Raw genomic sequence first — 21,245 nt, 5'->3', positions numbered from 1 at the left:
TCACTTTCCCTCCACAGAATCCCAAGAAGAGACAAAGGAAGTTCAAGATCAAATTAATAACGTGACAGAGAAAGTGTTTCCACCACCAATGATCTTATCATTATATCACACGATCACACAGATAGCGAATACTACCGTGGCGAGGCTCGGACGAAATACGCTAATTAAAGAAGACTCATACTTACGCTAAAATTCATGGACTCGTTACCGACAATTATCGGAAATCACTTAGTGAATAGGGTGACATTGGGCATGCGACCCTCGTACAAAGGGACTCAATTTAGCCTCTTGGTTGCCGGGCATATTAATCACCTCACGCCCAACTTCCGTGTCTTTCATTTATCACTCGCGATTCGCGTGACATTCTGATAGAGGTCCGCATGCGCGTACTGCTTTTGACAATTGCGGAGAAAGTGATGGAGGAGTCACCGTAACCACCTATAATGGCACCGACTGCCAAATGGATGCTCCTTTGTTTTTTCCTTTGTGTTTTCACGAGATTCGTATTTTTGTGCATTGGGATATTCTCCAGCCGGGCATTTTCGAGTTATTAATAACAAGCGCGTGATAATACTCGTCGTAGAAATTAATTTCATCTGGTTTGTAGGGCGGAGTTTTGACGCTATATTAATTATTATAGTTGATGGGTCAAGGCAGTTCCGAGTGTAGAAAAGAAATGAACGGCTCTTTCATGCTTATATTACTTCAACGTGTTTGCGAACATTTAAATTTAACGTATTTATCATATTCATGACACTTTTCACATTTTATCAAAAAGCTAATCCTACAGATTGAATATGATATGTAAGGGCTTTTGTAATAATTTTTCATGTGAGTTTTTTTTTTTTTTTTTGTTAAAAACTTTTGAAATTAAAAAAAATAGTTATCTCTATTCAGAATTAAACGTCGTGAAAAGAAATTGTAAAAAACTGTCAAACGTTCAATTTAACAACTTGTAAAATTAATTCGATATCGTGCTGAATATCAATAATTTTTCACCTAGGCGTTTTAATAAATTTTTGCTACGCCAATTTTTTGAAAATTATGCTGCATCGATTTATTTCAGTTATTTAAAGAGTTACAAAGTCAATGAATTATATAAATAATAGTACACATATTATTAACAATTATTTATTCTACGTTACTATAAATTATCAAGTAAGAAAATGAAAAGAGATAATTATCAAGACATATAGTATGTAACGATAACAATTGATAATGACGATAAATTGAAAAATTATAATTTTCCTACTTTGAATAAGTATTTCTTGAATACGACGTTCTACCGAAATACATATTACTCATACTATCATTTTGAATATCACATACTACGTTCTGTGTGAGAATAATGTGAGATTGCGTACGATTGCAAAACCAGAAGCAGTAAATATGACTCACCTTCCAAAGCAATGTATTTTCAAGATGACACAGCGTCAAATCTCTCACTCCCTATACGAATATGTATGATTTTAGTCCTAGAAAGTGTATTTGTAGATAGATGCTCCATATCTACGTAGTTCAATACTATGGAGTCTTGATATTATTCAACTAGTGCAAAGACAACCAGGGTTCCTGTGAATTTAGTAACAGACAGCCAAGTCAAGTGCCGCACCTTGTACTATAAATTTCTGAGAAATAATCAACAATTAGATTAGTCTATTAATATATTAAATGTAAATGTGTATTTAAATTATTATACATTTATTAAATTTAAATTAAAAAATACAGTGTGTAAATTATTTCTGTTATCAGACCGCGAATATATGTATTTTCAAGAAATTAAATATTCTTAGTTAATAATTTTATTGAATTAAAATCAATTTTATGAAAGTTCTTCAGAAAAAAGGTAAAAAGTTCTTTTCCTTTCTATGGAACAAGTTGAAGACTTATTTTTACAATAACTTGTCATTGTAATTGACAATTCAATAATTGGAAAGTTAAAGGAAATTTATTTTATGTTGTGCCAAGTGACTTTTTTTAGAAAATAAATTAGTTCAAAGAAAAACAAGTTTAAATATAGTAGAAAATACACAATATTATAGAGAGAAATGAATGGTTCTCTCAATTTTATAATACAAATTCATAATAATACCCATTATTTAATATTGAGTCATTATATTTTATTTGCAGTCTTTAATAATGTACTGAATACTTTATTATATTCCTAATAATTATTTACTAGTTGTAAATCTTTTTTTTTTTTATATATAACGGTTATAGCATTAATATATTTATATTGATTAATAATTAAAATTAAGTGCATTCAACATTATGTTGTACAATAAGGGAGTCATTAACTTTACTTTAACTATATAATAAATTATTATATCGTTATAGGGATAGAAGCTTAAAGTATTAGATTGATTATGTAATTATTTAATTTCATCTTTTAAGATATTCATTCATAAACAATATTTTCTTGTAATACTACAAATTTAACCAAAAATTATCTAGCTGAAGAAGAAAAGATTGAATTAGCCGTATATAAGTATTGCTTAGTTAATTACTTGGAAATCTATAGTATCTGCCCTTTAAAAAAAAAAGCTTTGAATGTAAAATTTTTAGAGTAGACGGAACGTGTTACGATATCGAGGAAAGCAGAAATGAAACTCACCGAGTGACTCTTAATGCCAGACTGACTACTATTCCAATGGTCTTTACTGTACAATTACTTTTTTAATTCTAAAGTTTCCATTTTTAATTAAGTACATCTACCTACTTATGAGAAGAAGGTCCAGTTATTTCGTCAATCATAGTACCAGATGGACTGCATATGTATGAAGAAGAATGGGAATAGTTGAATGCACATATATAGTATATATAAGAACTCTTGGACTCCCATTTATATTTTTAAACAATGGTTTAGCTGGGAATATAATTTCTTTCGACCTTTACTTTAATTTAACTAACAACTATCTTTTGGCAGAAAAATTCAATAAATAATTTAAGTTAAATATTAAAAAAAAAAATAGTATTTTCAATTACATTTTGTATTTTTTATTATCTAACATTAATTAACCAAATTTTATGTATAATTAGATTTATAATTATAAGATATTTATAATTATTTATTGAATTATCAACTTACTAATGAATTATCAAATTACTAATATTTCTTACCAATATCATAAGTATTCTCTTAACAGATATTTAAAATTCATATATACCAAACTAATCGCTAATATTTTTTAAATCGTTAATTTATATGTTGAGTCTGCAAATTATGGATGGAATAATGAAAAGTTTAACACACTCTATGCATAAGTATTTAATCTAATATATATAATAAATTATCGTATATACAAATTCTGATTTACTCCAATATTATATATGCTAACGTGAGTCCTAATAAAAATACCTATTAAATGAGCTGCTATCAGTGAGCACATTTATATTATCGGTTGTGATTAACTGTTTTGAGAATTTCATTATTTCAGATCGTCCGAGGTGACGATAATATCGATAGTGATGAAGTGAAACCTCCACCTCTTATAACACCGCCACCACCAAATCCAATTAGTAAGTTTGAAAGTAAATGTCAAAGCTACCATACAAATCACTTACGTAAATATAGTAATATTAATAATAATAACGAATTTAATTTATTTGGTTTTTGTCATTGTTGGAAAATGTATTACACGTAGAATTAATTATTTAACGTACTCTAGTAAATCACTGATCAAAGGATTAAGATTACCCAAATTGGTATCACTTTGCCGCACATTTTAAGGAGAGTACGATTGAAACGCTGACGTTATCCTTTTCAGCCAAAGAAGTGACTAAAGGAGAGAAAGGCGAGAAAGGGGAAAAGGGCGAGAGCATAAGAGGTCCACCGGGTCCACCAGGCTCAGGCTATGATCTCAATGATGAGGTAAGACGACTATTTGGAGAGCTTATGCAATTTTAATAATATCAGAATAATTTTAACATAATTTAAGAATATTTAATTTTAATACGTCCTTCATTTTTAATTTATCTTACGCTATTTCAATGGAAATGTATATAAGAATATAATTTTACATTGATATTCTATTAAAATAATGCTCGATCAATTATGTAAATTTTTCAGTTTTAGTAAACAAGTAAAAACTTTACTAACATCATAATTTATTTACAAATTTGAAAAAATAAAATATTATATTTATGCTTATTTTCTTTCACATTAATTACTTAAAACTCGTTAGAATTTAATTGTATAATAAAATGATTCGATTTTTCTTCTTAATATTGGAATTGAATATAGTTTTTATTACATATATATTTCAACGGTATAAGTAGAAAAAGTAATGAAAGAGAAGAATGAAATATAATTAAAGTTAAGAGGAATGTATTGAAAGGTAGTGAAATATGATGTAAATAGAATAATATTTTAAAAGGTTTTGTTACAATTCTAATCTGAAATGGTGTTTTGGAAAATTTGACTTATTTTTAGGAGTGGGCATCGAAATTACCCTTGGGTCCGCCTGGCCCCAAAGGAGATCCTGGTGATTGCACCTGTGATCCAAAGTCGTTGCTGTCATCCCTTACGATGTCAAAATTGGTTCAGGGTGAAAAAGGCGAGTCTGGAGAACCGGGAAAAGAGGGAAAACAAGGACCGCTTGGATTGACGGTATTTTCATCTACCTTCTTCCCCAACTCTATTCTTGCTCTTCTATTGCGACTGACTTCATATTTGACATTTTTATATATTTTATACTGTTTTCATACGTTATGAATTATAAAACGAAATAGAAAAAATAAGTTGTTTCAGAAACTACAGGATAAACGAGTCCTAAATTACAGCTTACTGGGGTGACTATGAATATTATATTGATTCCTTATAAAGTTTTTAATATTCATGTATTAATATATTTTTCAATATTTAATCGTAATATTTATTTCATTTATTTTATTTAATGTAATGATTAATAACACGAAACTTTTAATAATTTTACAGTAATTTTTAATCCATTGATAAATAGTTTTACTTCTATACTGACTCATTTCGTAACAGACTGCATCTTAATAAATGTCAAACTTTTTATTATCTTAACAACTAATTTAAATAAACATGACCTTTCTTTTTAAGTTGAAATAAATAAGAAAAGTTAAACATTACTAACGTGAATTTTAATGCATTTTCATGCAGTAATGAAAATCTTTTGGTAAGTTTTTTCTAGATTAAATAATTGAATGAAAAACATGCACGAAGTATATATTAATAGGTTAATGATAATAAACAATAATAAACTAAGAAGTAATTTATACTCTGTATATATATATATATATATATATATATATATATATATATATATATATATAATAAATATTTTACGTCTAGTAATTATAAAAGATCATGTGTAATAACTTAAGCTAATAGATATTTTGAACCTTTTATTCGTACTTTTTTGTAAAATGTTTTATATATAAGTACAAATTATTTAAATTGTATATAATTATGCAATTAGTATAAGGTCTTTTTAATTATTCTAATCATAATGACAGAATATATACGAGTACATTATTTTCTCAATTATATTAGGCCATTAAAACATTCAATAATATTTAATTAATAAATATAAATGTTGACAACATTTATAGTAATACAGAAATAATATGGCATTTGTAAATAAACTATATTTTATGAGAAATAATTGAATTAATTGTCGTAGGAAATAACATTTCAAAATCGCGGACCAAATATTTCATCAATAGTCTCTATTGTACTAGCCATTTGCTCATTTGACGGGGTATGAACTTATAAAAATATTATGATATTGAATGAAACGGAATTTACAATAATACATAATATAATAATACATTAAAAAAAGAAATCAATTTCTAGTTAATAATTAGTATAATAGGCGAATATAGTTGCAATAACGTGCGCGGCCAAAGTACGTGTCAGAGATGCCCTTAATTTCAAATGATGTAGTGAGGACTTGCAGTGGCAAAACTATCTCTAAATTATGATTGAGGAATGCGAGGTGTGCGCAAGCTAGCAGATTGATTCAAATTATTCGTATTTGTAATATTTATACTTTTGACCTTATGCGGATATCGCAATTAAAAAGCATTATCTCGCAAGGTGGTAGTGAGATGGGAAGTTGAGTAAAGATTAGAGCGTAAGAAGATAGCCAGCAAAGGGAGGAGTGCAAGGAAACACGAGGGTACTCTATAAAGGATAATTAGGATAAGTGCTTCGGATGTTCTGTCGAGTTGGATTATCGAAGGAGTTGAACCTCAAATCAGAATGCGCACAACAATTTATATACTTTGGATGTTCTATGTCCGTCGTTACATGAAGCTGCCGGGCTTTTCGGCCCCATGTTTTTCTGGCAGTTTCCCACTCCGTCAGAACGTTCGATTAATTTGTAAAATAAAACAAAAGTAACAATAAAATGTAAAATACAATAAAGTGACAATGAGATTAATGTAATGTAAAACTTTGGCATTATTGATCATAAATCGGATCAACTCCCTTGGTAAAATAATTTTTGTAAAATAACGATTGTATTAACAATAATATTGATCCATTGCACAATTTGCACTATTAACTCGTAAGATCCAGAGAAGTATTAATGAATAACACAATGAACACATACACACATACACGTGCCCACATATACTAGACAACAAATCAAAGTCCCACGATGGCAAAACGAATAAACTCGAACGTTTTGTTGTTTGACTTGTATAGGGAGTAGCGGGACCGCCAGGTGAACGCGGACAACAGGGTCAGCCGGGCCCGAAGGGCGACAAGGGTGAGCTTGGGATGATCGGACCAGAAGGGACCCAAGGCCAGAAGGGCGAGCCTGGAAGGGACGGAGTCGCGGGTGAGAAGGGCGCCCAAGGGCCGCCCGGACCACCTGGGAAGGGAGAGTTTGCCGGCTACGACGTGAGTCTTATTTGCGAATTCGTTTGCTTATTATAATTGCTTATTATAATTATAATTCATTATTATAATATTCCAACGCTTAAAAAGCTTGCATCTTTGTTATTAAATAAATGAACGCGATCGAATAGAAGCATTTATTTGCTAATCAAGCTCAATTGCAGAGATATTTTATCATAATGGCTTTTAATTTCACAAATTAATTCTCACTCGAATGAGCGTACAAATGCAACTCTACTTATATTCGAAAATTTCATTTCTAGCAGTAAAACTTGCTTTATCATCGATTGTTAAAAATTTTTATTCGTATATTCGTCGTTAGTTCATTTCCATATAATTTATATATTTTACGTAGCTGTTATGGCTTATTATTATCTACCAATCTCCAATCAGATTTCAAATCTCAATATAATTTTAATAACCTTAAAGTACTTCTGATTATTATTATTGACAAGGAATATTTTAATTGTATTTTTAAACATTTTAACGCGTAAGGTATTTATTACTTATGGTAATGTACATTAATATAGATTTTCAATTTGTTGAAATGAAAATGTTATTATATCATCATGTAAACACCTTATACGTTCAATTTAATTAGCTACCGAAACTAATTTATTTTTCATAATTTTCATATACTTTACAAATACAACTTTACAACTACTTTTTATTCTTAAACTATTCTTAGAAATAATCTATTAAAAAATAATATTTATTATACCTAATTTAAATAAAATACTGTTAAAGAAATGAACGGAATGGTTTTATTCACATATTACACTTCATTCAGGATTTATGACCTAATAACATAGCGATTAAATATGTAATATATAATTTAATTAAATAGAATATATAATTGCAATAAAGTATATCTTGAATAATATTATAATTTATTTCATTAACAAAAACAGGAGTTTTTTAAAATTACTATTATTTTTTTAACATTAAATAGAAAGACATACTTTCGTATATATGTTAAAGTACTAAATTTAAAATTTCATCGATAATGCACATTGAACATTTATATTTTACAATAAATTATCACGGTATTATAAATTGTATAATTATGTAAAAATCTTTATAGTCTTTTCTATGATTGAAATTGCAGATTTTTACTAAAAATTGTATATAATTTAAAAGATGAAACTAATTATTTGAAAGATAAGTTTCAATTTTTTTAAAATTAGAATCATCAAATAAATCTATTTGTTACATAAAAATAAATTGGTAAGATAAATTTGGACTTGTAGTATTACATGTATAATGAATAATAACTTGAATCGACTTTTATATAATTATTTGTTTAGACCATTTGTATATAATTAAATAATATTTGAAAATACGAATAAATTACCGTCAAAATTTTGTCATATGAAACGGAGTCCTATTTTTAAAATAATTTTCAGTTATTTTTCAAATATAGAAATTACCAATATTATTATTTAAAATTTTTGTCTTGTTCAGTGATAGAGAAGAAAAATTAGCTATAAATTGTTTTACCTTTAGACAACAATAATGGAGCAGAAAATGAAAAATTCATTTATTATTAATAAACTGTATGCAAAATTTTACTAATATTTCTATTAAATTTTCAATATTTTGCATTATATATTATATAAGAATATAATGTGGGAGTATTATTGAATGAAATAGCCTAATTAATTTTATGTACACAAAGAATTTGATATTATATCATTATAAAAATTTTTTAAATTCTTAAAGTATTATACATCATTTTCTTTATATCTACCTAAAGTAGATATAAAATCTACTATTATAGTATAAAACTATAGCATATAAAAAGAAATTCTAATATATGAAATATTAATAGTTATTACCTTCCTTTTGAAATTTTTGATAATATATTTTAAACAAACTGATTTAATATTGAAAAAAAGTATCTGATTTGTGTAATAAATTATTGTAAGATTTTTATGCAAATAATTAATAAAATTAATTTAATTACTGAAGCTCTTCAAAATATTCGGTTACAATATGAATATTCAAAATGGAAATTGAAATTTTTAAGTTACTATTGCAATAATAATATACTTGAATGTGTTAAAAAAAATAGTGGAATCCACAGGCTCGAATTTATCGATATACATTTCTTTTCATAGTATGAAGCGAAAGAAAATAGAAATAGTAATCGATATATATATATATATAAATAAATAGTAATCGATATATATATATATATATATATATATATATTGAGATAGTCATGGTTAGTATATAAATTCTTAGTATGGTATTAATATAATATTTCAAAATTTTCTTAATTTCTTCACTATTTGTTTATATTTTCAGAAGTAGATATTTTATGCGATAAAGTATTTCAACTTTTGAAAAATGCTTCTTAAAAATAACGTTATTTTTTAATAGTTTACTTAATATTAAAAAAAAAAGTATGTGTAAAAAAATCCATCAAATTACTAAAAAATGTGTTTATTTATAAATAACTAAAATAAACGAAATTCATTTTTCATTCCCATGTCCATCATAAAATAAATATTATTTATTTTTCATTAATCACTAGTGATAAAACGAAAATTTCAAAAATTTGGAGTAAAACTAGTATTCTACATAGAATCTCATTTTTACAACTTTATAAGTAAATCTGAAGGAACGTTAAAAGTTTAAAATTCTAAGTTTTCCATCAAAACTTGAACTATTTTTCATAAATGCCTTTTTTATTTTGTAAAAAGTTAAGCTATTTGAAGCATTAATCTTCTTCAGATAATCTAATATATTTAATTATGAAAATTTATTGTTATTTAATTATTAGTATTTTGTATATACGTATACATTCATCTTAGATATTTTAATCATATAATTGAACCAATTTTATTTAATAATTACATTACATATATTAATTACAATAATAAATAATTACATTACAATAAATACATTAATTATATCGAATATACATTGATCGGTATTTATGTATGATTTTTATGTTGAGTTAACGCTTGTGTTCGTGGCTTATTGTTTTATTCTATTCTATAATTTATTTAAAGTCACAATTATGGAAAGATTCTACAAATATTTAATAGAATAATAATATATATCAGTAATATTCATTAATGAACATTATATTTTCTTTACCATAAGTACTTTTAAAACTATCGCCCCATATAATTATGTTTAAAATTTTGTATATATATACATATATAATTTCTGATAACATATAATATATATTTGGAAAACTGTATTAACTTTTTATGGATATCCTATATGAATTTCTATTCGATTTAGAATATTTATTCAATAATGGAATATATCACTAGTTACATGTTACTATCAGTACCTGAATGTTTACCGACAATTCACAGTCCAATAGAAAAATTCTAATACATAAAGGAAGAACAGAAAAGGAGAATTTATTTTTAAAATCTCTTTTTTTCAAATATACGAGTTTCTTCAATATATTGTAACAATGCATCGTCACAACGAATGTTTCTTGGTACTTAATATATTTATTAATTTAGTAAAATGCTTTTAATTTCTTATATAGTCTCTTATTTGTTGTCAAAGTGAGTAATTCCGTTTTGGACAAAACGGTATCATTCGTAAAAAAAGTTGACTTTTCATAAAAAGACTTTTCGTATCTTTCGGAATATAACACAGTATGGAGGCCATTCGATTTCTCAAGAAAATCAGAAAATGGAAACGGAACTTACATATAGTACCCATGGGGATACGAAGGGCAGTAGACTAGCGAGCATTGCTCGTTGCATGATGGCAGATGATATTCTTCCACATCCCTTCCGTGTTTTATCCTTCACTCGCATCGCCCATTCTCTTTTGTAAGTTTTTCACTTTTTTCATTATTCTACGTTCGCCATTTTATCTTACTCTCTTACAGTCTTATACAGAAACTCTTTACTTAATTATATATTTTGAAATATAAAATGTAAGCCAGATACATAACTTCCCCTTTTGTTTATTACTTTGGTTTACTTTTACTCTTAGACTGTTATCATTAGCATTGAGGAACTTAATTAGTAGGGTTTGATAAGTTTATACTTTATTTAAACAAATTTTTATTATAACATTTATTCTAAAGATTGTTTCAACTATGATATTAATATACATATTTAGATAAACATTTGGAAATGATAATTTAATTACAGGAAATTGATTTAATGCCGAAAATTGAATGTAAATTTAAATTTACTTATTTACGAATTCGGTTACTCGAATGAGAGACTGGACATTAAAAATAATAAAGGTACAAATATAGTGCAAGGTATTATTGGTAAAAAAAATCATTGATATTAATCTTAATATTTATTATATTTTAGTTTTAAAATGTTGATTATTTCTCTATTTAAATTTTTATCATATCGGACTTTTCTATTGATGAATAGACAGTATCAATGGCCATAATTGTCTTGCGAATTAATATTATATTTAAAACAATTTGTTACAAATGAATTTATGAATTTTTATAATTTTAGCTATTTAAGAAACTGCGACTAAAATGTCAAAAAATAATAAGTACACGTAACGTGCATGAAAAGAATAAGCAATATGATGAGGATACCGTAGGAAAAGGCTGCAGAGTAATATATTTTCAATATAGGTTTTTTTTTTTAATGACGGTCTCGAAGAAAAGACAGTTTTGCTATAAATAAAGATTGGCAACTTAGATATTCTAAATCAAAGAATAAATATTGGACTGAAAATTCAATGTTTACCATAATTTAATATTCAATAAACAAATCAATATATAATTTCTTATCTATATTAAAAAGAAAAATACGTCTCTCGTAGCAAATTTTTATATGATTTAATTATTTGAAAATAAATGCATTTTTACAGAATATTCAATAGAATAGTAAATTAGTTTTATTGATTTCTTTGAAATACATAAATTTTATTTATATCATTATGTTAGAATAAATACTAATAGGTACTGAGTTCCAAAGAAATAATTAATTATTATGCATTATTGAAATTTAAGGGTGTTAAAATTATTATTGTATATAAAGTTTTTAAGTATAAACGGAATTAAAATATTGAGAAAAGAAAATCAATTAAAATTAATGGATTATGATTATAATATATAGATCAATATTGAAAATTTTAAATATTTTTATAATCCAAGTATTTTACAAAACCAATTTTTATATATTTGAAAATGTTGAAATCCTATTTCAAATATAAGATTTCTAGTCAATCTTATATTACAGATTTATTTTTAAACTTTAAATAACATTTTCCATCATTATTCCAAAATATAGCAATTCCAATTTTCTTTTTTTCTCTACTTTATAAAATCTATAAAATTATTCAAGAACATTTGGATTCATTAACAAATTCCAAAGTGCTCTTTCATAAGAAATAAAAAGATTTTATCATCGGTTTTTGCTTGCTTTCATAGTATCGTAATGTACTTTATTTTTAATATTGCATATAATTAATTACTAATAAAAGAAAGTAATTTGGACAAAGTTTGCTTAAAATCGCTAGTTAAGTCATTTGCTCTTTAGCGGATCGATATTCCATTGTTTTGAATTCTGAAGAAAGAATCGTAGTAATGTTCGTATATCCAAGTATTCCTGATTTTATAATAATATTGAACATCGTCAAATTATTATAAATTGTGCTAGAGAAAGACTTTAAGCGAGAATCGTTGAATAACGAATCCACGTCATCCGTATGTATCTTTATGACTTTGTCGCGCACAAACGCGCGCAGAGACAGACTCTCGTTCATAATAATTTTATACTCGTATATGCTGCGGTACATTTCGTAAGGAGAGACAATAGGAATCAATTTCTAGAAAGAACATTACAAAGCCTGCAGGGATAAAATGAAAAGCCCGTAGATACGAAGTTAAAAGAATCATACAAAATGTGGTTGAAAGCATAAGCACGTGAATGCACATCGTTTTTAAAGATTTTTTCAGCTTTACGTTTATTTTATGAAAGAACTTTCTACGTTCTTAAATGAAAACTGTGATAATGTGTTTACTATGAAAATAGCTTTAATGAATAATAAAATAACGAGTCTTTAGCAATATTTTGTACTTAGTTATTTAAATAAACAAATTTTGAAAAATATAAAATTACTCGAAACATTACACATTTAATATTAATGAATGTAAAGGTTTATTTTAATAATTCATGTTTTAATATTTTCCAACAATAAATTCACTTTAAAATTTTTCACACTAAACAAATACTTCACCGATATAATAAATAATGTCTTTATAGTATTGAACGAATATATGTATATATGCTCATATTACATATTAAATTAAACTATTAAATATTAAATAAAAATATATAGAAATTAAATTGCACACTCAACTTATTGATTTACACATTGTATTGAATAATTTAACTAATCTATTATGCACATGTATGCATCCAGCATTGTTTATTATAAAAAAAATATATTTTCCGTATATTAAAAGTCTATTTCATGTCACTATACATCTAAGTATATATTAAAAGTACATATTATTTATATTATTTAATTATATTTGTAAGACTTTTAAATGGTTGAATGATAAAAAATCTTAATTCTCTTAAAATTGTTGTATTGCTTTTGTAATTGTAAAATTATAAAGTATTTAAAGCGCATCGATCGTAATACAAATTGTCCAATAACTTATATACCCAAGTGACAGATTATGTATCAATAATATTTTTAATTTACGGCATTCGTTCTATTCATATCGTTATTATACAATCTCTTTTTTTTCGCCAATATTGAAAAATTTCATAATAAAGAAGAGCAATTTAAAAATATGAATGGCACTTTGAATTAACAAAGTACTTGGACATTATAATTAATTTATATTCTAAAAAAAGTAAATGAAGTCTGAAGAAGTGGAGCGAGAGAAATTTTGAAATATGCTTTACAAATAAATCTATGCATTAGCATTGAGATTTTTTGTGTTATAATGTTAATGAATAATACATTAAGTAATTATTCAGGTAGCTACGTAAATACCTACGTACGACAAAACATAATCTTCTAGGTATACCAAATAAACGATCACGATATCATTTTAAACATCAAGGGGAGACTTTCTGCTATCGGGTTGAATTTTCATAATTTTCAAGTCAATGATAAAATGGCTTAAAAATCCCGTATATTAGCAGCTTGTATAGTAATTCAATACTACGCGTAACTCGCAAATCAAGGAAAAATACGTGCTCGCAGTGTGCAAATCGAAAAATGAATAATAGGAAAATCGAGTGTGCATAAAAATATTCTACGAGACGTGCATTCTCATCTGGCTTCTCTGAATAACGACAAACTACTTGCAATTCGAGCGACACATTCAGCGCATCGATTCTTCGTCCTCGATGCCATTACGTCCCGATGCAGATCCTGAAGAAAGTCTGGCATGTGGCGCATGACGACTCCTCCGCGGGTGCACAGAAAAACGGAATTCCGAGCCTATTCGCAGTAGCATCGAACAATCATTGCCGAAAATTCATGTAAGAACTCCACGTAGATGCCAAGAGACGAAGAAATAAGGAATGTACGTTGCAGGTAGTTTTACAAATCGCTTTCAGGCTTCTCTGGGGAAATCACATTGATTGGCTTCGAATTTTTCTCGAATCAGTCGTTCGCAGGTACGTGAACAAATTATTTGCATGTGCCAGTTTGTATAGTTATTTCGAAGAGAAAGATAAACTTTTTTTAAATGAAAAGTTTGGTTCCATATATATATATATATATATATATATATATATATATATATAGGGCGTTAATAATATAAACTTCCGATGGTAAATTTACGTATGATTTGCTGAATGATATGCTGAATTGGATATATTATTTTGTACTATTTATTATTGATACTTTTAAGTTTTGATTTTTTTCTTTTGTTATTTAATTCTTTCTCGAGTCATAGATTTTTTCATTTGATTTATTTATATCTTCATTAGACTTTTTGAAGTAGTGAATTTTTTTTTTTTTTTTTTTTTTTTTTATTCAATAAACATAGATTTGATAAAATTGGATAAAAATATGTGTGAAAAATTTAATGTATAGAACAAAATAAAAAAAATTCATACGAGTAATTCATTAAAATTCCATAATAATTAAGTTCTCAATTTTGGTACGCAAACGATATTCACATTTACAAGTTTTTTTTAACTAAAACTATCCACGAAGCAATTTATAATCTTCTTTTCATATCTGTTTTCTTTTTTAATGATATATTATTAATTATGAAACTTTAGTGTAGTTGTTATAACTTAATAAAAGGTAAGCTTTGAACTTAAAAATTTAATGTATATATAAAATTAATACCAAAATAATATTCACTTATATTCTGATAATTTTACTCAGCAGAATTTCCCTGGATAGGTAATAAATTTTGAATTACCTTTGAATTATTAATAATAATTTGACAATTTTAGGAGTTACTAAATATAGACAATTTACGCAATATATAATTCATCAAAATATAATTTTAAATTACACCGAATATATTTATAAAATAATTTTGTTGTTGTTAATATGAAAAAAAATTTTAATCATCTATTTTAAAACTGTAATAATCGTTAAAAATGTAATGATTGTTTTAAAAATTACCCAAAAATGAAATATGTTTTCTTTATACCTTCCCTCTCACAGTCGTATCATGTTTTTAATATTATATTACGCAACTATCTGAAATATAAGGAAACAAATTAGAACTCACACTATTTATCCTTAATTCATTGCTTGACAATTTACGACAATTTCCGAAATTTTGGCAAGAGGATGCTTCTTACTGAATATGCTTTCAGAATAATAATGTAAATTCTGCATTTCAAATATTTATATGCAAACATGAATAAATGCGTGAAATTTCATAAAACGTTATCTCTTACATCCAAGAGAAACATCACATGTAGCAATGTGGAGAAGCAACAACGCCTACAATAACCAACGTGATATAAGATCTTCGGAGTGTCAAGAATGCGACTCGTGGAATTTCTGTTCGGCGTGCAGTTTCCGCGCCAAAAGTGATGTATTTGAGTCTTATCGCATGAACAGGATGAAAAACTGGATGCCCCTGGAAAGTAGACTAGAGCGTGGGATTGAAGAGTCGGAGAAACAAGCAAGTTTGAAACTTGGCAAAGTTACGCCCGGGCGCTTTCTTACTTTGGATAACGAATTTATGAATTTTCAAGTTCAATCGAGATGACGAAAGGGATAAAGAATAAATAGATAAATAGATCATAGAGAGAGAGAGAGAGAGAGAGAGAGAGAGAGAGAGAGAGAGAGAGAGAGAGAGAGAGAGAGAAAAAACGAGCAAAAAGGATAGTAGACAATGTTGATAATACATATGTGATCTCGTGCATATAAACCCGCATTAGTAAAATAGATTCTGATTTGTTATCCGTTTCCACAAGAAACCTTTTAATATACTTTATTAGATATATACGTAACGTTTCAAATGAAATCATATTATTTTATAAAATTTATTTAATATTAGAATTTGAAGTGTGTGAAGGTATATTGAACGAAAAAAGTTTTGCTCGTTAGCTCTAACTGAGATACATTATTTGTAGTTATTATTATAATATTTTCTTAATGTTACAAATCAACTATATAAGATGAACTGATTACGACAGAAATATTAAAGTTAAAAGCAAGAAAAAGATAAAGATATATGCCCGTTGCATATGAAAGATAAATTCCAGTCTTATACTTTAAAACATGCTTAACATATATAAAAATACTAAATGTAACATAACGGTCGGTAAGTGCTAAAACTTTCGGAGATGCGTACGACATGTTCAAGTGAAATCGTATTCCTAAAGACACTCCAACCAAACCCTGGAAATTACTGGGATGACCAAGTCGTAAATGTCTCGGCTTATTACTTTATTCTATCTCTCTCCCTAGAAATCTTCCACTCTCTCTCTCTCTCTCTCTCTCTCTCTTTCTCTCTCTTTCTATTTGTATAAATATGCTGTGAAATTTGTAATACTTATCGATATTATATTTATTATTATATTAACATTATATATAAATTAATTTAAGCTAAAAAAAATGTAAGCTAAAAAATTTGAAAATCATTCTATACTTTGATTTATTATAATAAATAATAACATAATAGTAAAATGTTGGTAGAAGCTGATTTTTTTTTTCAATAATAAACAAAGTTATAGTTTAATACGTTACAATAATTTCAAAATATATAATAAAAGATAAATTTTATTATATGTAAAGTTTTGCTAAATGTTTCAGGAAATTTGATTTCAGTTTTATTATTTAATTTTCCTAAATATTTTCATATTATTCAGATTGTGAATAATTGTTGTGTCACCTATTAAATATGATATGCCATTAAAAGAAAACGTGACTTAAAATAACTATGGATCATTTAAAAGCATATTATATTATCGTCTTCCGTAGGAATCCAAAAGAATGTAATATTTAAACTCCTTACAAGAGGGAGAGTAAAATAAAAATTATAATAATTTAATGTAACAAGATGCATTCGCAGCATATTTTAAGAAAAAAAATTATGGGGATGAAGTAGGAAAATAAGCAACAAAATTGAAAGATTTTGAAAAGCAAATATATTAACAAATATGAAAGAGCATTACTTGCATTTACAGAGCATCTTAGTGTATTTAACTCTGAGGTGAAGCTCGTTAACGTTTATGCAAACCAAGCAATTCAAAATTAGATAAATCGTTTTGTTTCACTATTATTGTACTGTTAGTATGAACACTATTTCGTATAAATACAAATATCGTATTTTGTATTTCATTTTTTTTATATACTGATATGGAATTAAAATTTCATATAAGAATTTCGGGATAATAAATACATAATGCATACATGACATATTTATTATTTATATAAATATTTGCGCTTATTATGTTAGGTAAGCTTTGAACTTTTCTAAGTAGAACTCATCACTTTTGTTAAACCAGAGGAAAATAGCCAGGCGGTGAAGCCTTTACAACTTAATATCAAGGGAATGATGACTTTAATAGTAATATGTTCCATCTTATGTAAAAACAAATGGAGATTGCCATAAAATTCAATATTAAAAATTTAATGTATGTATGTATGCCTATGTATGTATGTATGTATGTATGCATTTATGTACTGTAAGAAGCAATTCAGTCTACTCAAATAAGCTACTTAAATACGACTGATTAAACTATTATCATATTATTTATACTTGAAATTAATCAATAAGTTATCAAAAGTCAATAATAAAAAAGTAAATCAGTTACTGCCAATCGGTAACCTTATTATAATATCTAATTGTATAGATCGCAATTTCATTTAATTAACATAAATTTTTTGTTATGTGAATTAAAACTTGAAATTGTATTAAATCTTTTTCTTGCCATTTCATGTAATACTATACATATCAATAATTAAATTATATAATATATATATATATATAATTTTTAATAAAATACATTGCTATTTATCGTTTTAAGTTCACATAGTATTTAAATACCCTGTTATCTTAAACACAGATAATGTGTAGAATAGAAGACAAATTGTGATTGGAACAGTAAAAGCTGTAATAAAATGGGAGAATTGCGCGAACAATTCTGATGATTATGTTACGGTCGAATACACTTCAAATGAAATACATCTTCGGTGAACCACAGACACAGTTGGTCACGAAGCTGTTGTACCAACAACAATAGTAATTTGAAAATAAGTCGGATGCTCTGATTGAAAGAGACAAATTAAGAGTAACAGAATCTAATAACATATATATATACAATTTACTTTTTAATTTATATTCAGATGGATATATGTATATAGCCTGAAATTCTAAAAAATATAACCCTTTTTTATATATAATTTAATATTATGTGCGTGTCAATTAATGACGCTGTACGAGTTAAATTAAATTTGTTGATGAACTGTAGCTTCATGGTAATTTGTGATTTCGTGAAATGAATATGCTGATGATAAAACTCTATTTTATTCCCGGATATCCGAATGAATATATCTTCGTTGTTCTACTTTCTATCTCTTAAAAATAATTGGTAGACAGATTGAGCTGAAGGTTTAATAACTAATGTTGGAATATTAAAAAACAAATAATTAAAAAATTGGTCAGAATTTGTTACTATGATAAAATTTATTCTTATAACATTCTATTCGTTTATTTTTTAATAATTCTTATTTTAAATGCTTAAGAATAATTAAACATTATACAATATATAATAGGGTTAAAACATGATCTGAGAGCTAAATTAAATCTGATGCATTTTATTAAGATGACAAATACGTCGGAATATATAATAAATATTCATCTTTATCTTCTTTAATAATTTTGAAGCTACTATAGTAAATATATATTACTATGAGAAAAAAAAAATTATCTTTAAGATTTTTATTAAGTATTTTATTTATAAAATAAGCAAAACGAATGAAAATGGAATTTCACAAATGTAAAAGTGGTTTCGTGAATGCTACACTAATTGCACATTCTGTTCTGGGAATTCTGACAAGTATTCCAATTGACGTGCCGGATTATATAATAAAAGTAGTGGTGCAACAATTCATTTGTGCTCCATAGTAGCCACTAGATTTTTAATAAAAATGATATATATTAGGTATTCATCCATGATACGATGAATAATTGAGTTGTGTTATAACGAGTGGACTTGGAAAAATACGATTATAACGTAATCTAATTTGTTCATTTATAATTACTGATATTTAAAATTATCTCAAAATTCATTATGAAAATTAAGACTAATTTTTTATTAGTATTATTATTTTCTCTTACTTTTTATATTTTTTTCTTTGTTTTTTTTTTTATGTCAATATTTTATAGTGCGAGATCTATACAAATTTCGAATAGGTATTTTTGAGCCTAATTAGTATGTTAGTCAGACTCCCTTTAATTTCCTTCTTCTTTAAACACCAACGTGCTTTTATCGTAAGCATTATCACATAGACGCAGGTAACTGGTAAAAAAGAAAGTAGACTAAAGTATCTAATGAAAAATTACAGGCAATGTGAACAAAGCGCTATTTGAGACTGTTAATTTGCATTTCATGAGGTCATCCGGCCCGATGCAATGACCAAGTCGTTTGGAAATTTTTGAATTTTTGATTGTATTAGGTCTTTAGCATACTATTACCATTATTTGGAGACATTTTCATCGACGTTTCCAATGCATTGGGATGCGTAGCCTATATTCTATTCACAGCCTATCAAATTTAGTTAATCTATTATCTATTAATATATAACAGCAATACATTTTAATCATTTTTCAAATTATCCCTACAATAAATAAATACTAAATTACTAAAATAATTCACATATGTTAACTAGCTCTTTCTAAATTCTTAAACTGAATGATTTTTGTTTTTTTTTAGAATAATTTAAAAATCCTTTTAAAGTATAGAGTCAAATAAAAAAAAAGCGTAGACGTCAATTATAAATGTAAGAAAGGGTCAAATATTAATATTATTAATTAAACACTTTCATAAAAATATAATACAAGCATCGAAAACTCTATGGCTTTAAAAATAAAATTTGAAATGAACCGGATATTATGTTAACTATTTCAAATAATTATTAATTGTGATCATTCAATAGCTAATAGCTAACTTTATTTCCTGACCGTATAGCGAAAGATATTTGTCCAGCTCTTCGGATTCATGAATCCAAGCAAATGAGCTACTATAAAACTTATTATGGAGAGAATTGTATGGCTATCTATTAAAAAGCTTCGTATGTATGTTTGATTATACCATACCAGAAATGAAGAATATTACAGCACCTATTCTCCCGAGTAAATAATTCATATTACCGAACAGGTGATTCTAAACGAGAATATTGATATCCTAGGATCCATACTATAGTAGGAGAGATTTAAATATTATATTGCAAACGTAGATCGCTTTAGTCGCTGAAGATATTGGCAGTGGCAGGTGTGGTTAAAGCTTTTATTAATTAAATTCGTCGTTTAATTGGGGTGTTCTGGTAAGAATCATTACCGACTAAGCCTAATAATTTGCATAATTGTTTTTCAAATTGTTAACGCTATTAATTGAATGTGCGTACCTTAAAGCCACAGCCTATCGTCTATATACCAATACAAGAGTGAGAGGCTTCATTGAATGGCCAATAACTGCTCCCTTAAGCCGGATTAATACACAAATGAACATACACTTTGCTATGGTTTTATAAAATTTTTGTTGTTTATGTTGTCTGTGCTGAGAATATAGATTGTAGCATAAAGAGTAATACTTTATAAGTAAAATGATTAGTAATATAATGTCTTTTAATTGATATTAACTTTACAGAAATTATTACAAATATATACTCTGTTTTAAATCTATATAGTCTATGCTTGTTAAAGTAATGTTTACATAAAGCAAATATGAAATGTAATGAAAGGTAA

At 26.5% G+C, this 21,245-nt stretch overlaps 1 protein-coding gene across 1 annotated transcript in view; it reads left to right on the top strand.

Annotated features, from left to right (window-relative positions):
- Mp (collagen XV/XVIII-type protein multiplexin) overlaps window positions 1–21,245 on the top strand; it is a 50,324-nt gene that overhangs the window by 9,717 nt on the left and 19,362 nt on the right. Inside the window, exons 2-5 of the mRNA XM_011496132.1 lie at window positions 3,438–3,519; window positions 3,768–3,871; window positions 4,433–4,609; window positions 6,680–6,877. Coding sequence (XP_011494434.1) covers window positions 3,438–3,519; window positions 3,768–3,871; window positions 4,433–4,609; window positions 6,680–6,877 — 561 coding nt within the window. The remainder of the gene's footprint in view (window positions 1–3,437; window positions 3,520–3,767; window positions 3,872–4,432; window positions 4,610–6,679; window positions 6,878–21,245) is intronic.

The sequence above is a fragment of the Ceratosolen solmsi genome, unplaced genomic scaffold (assembly GCF_000503995.2).
Source record: "Ceratosolen solmsi marchali unplaced genomic scaffold, CerSol_1.0 scaffold11, whole genome shotgun sequence".
NCBI classification, from domain to species: Eukaryota; Metazoa; Arthropoda; class Insecta; order Hymenoptera; family Agaonidae; genus Ceratosolen; species Ceratosolen solmsi.
The sequence above is the reverse complement of the archived record's forward strand: the minus strand, read 5'-3'. Positions and strand labels throughout refer to the sequence as shown.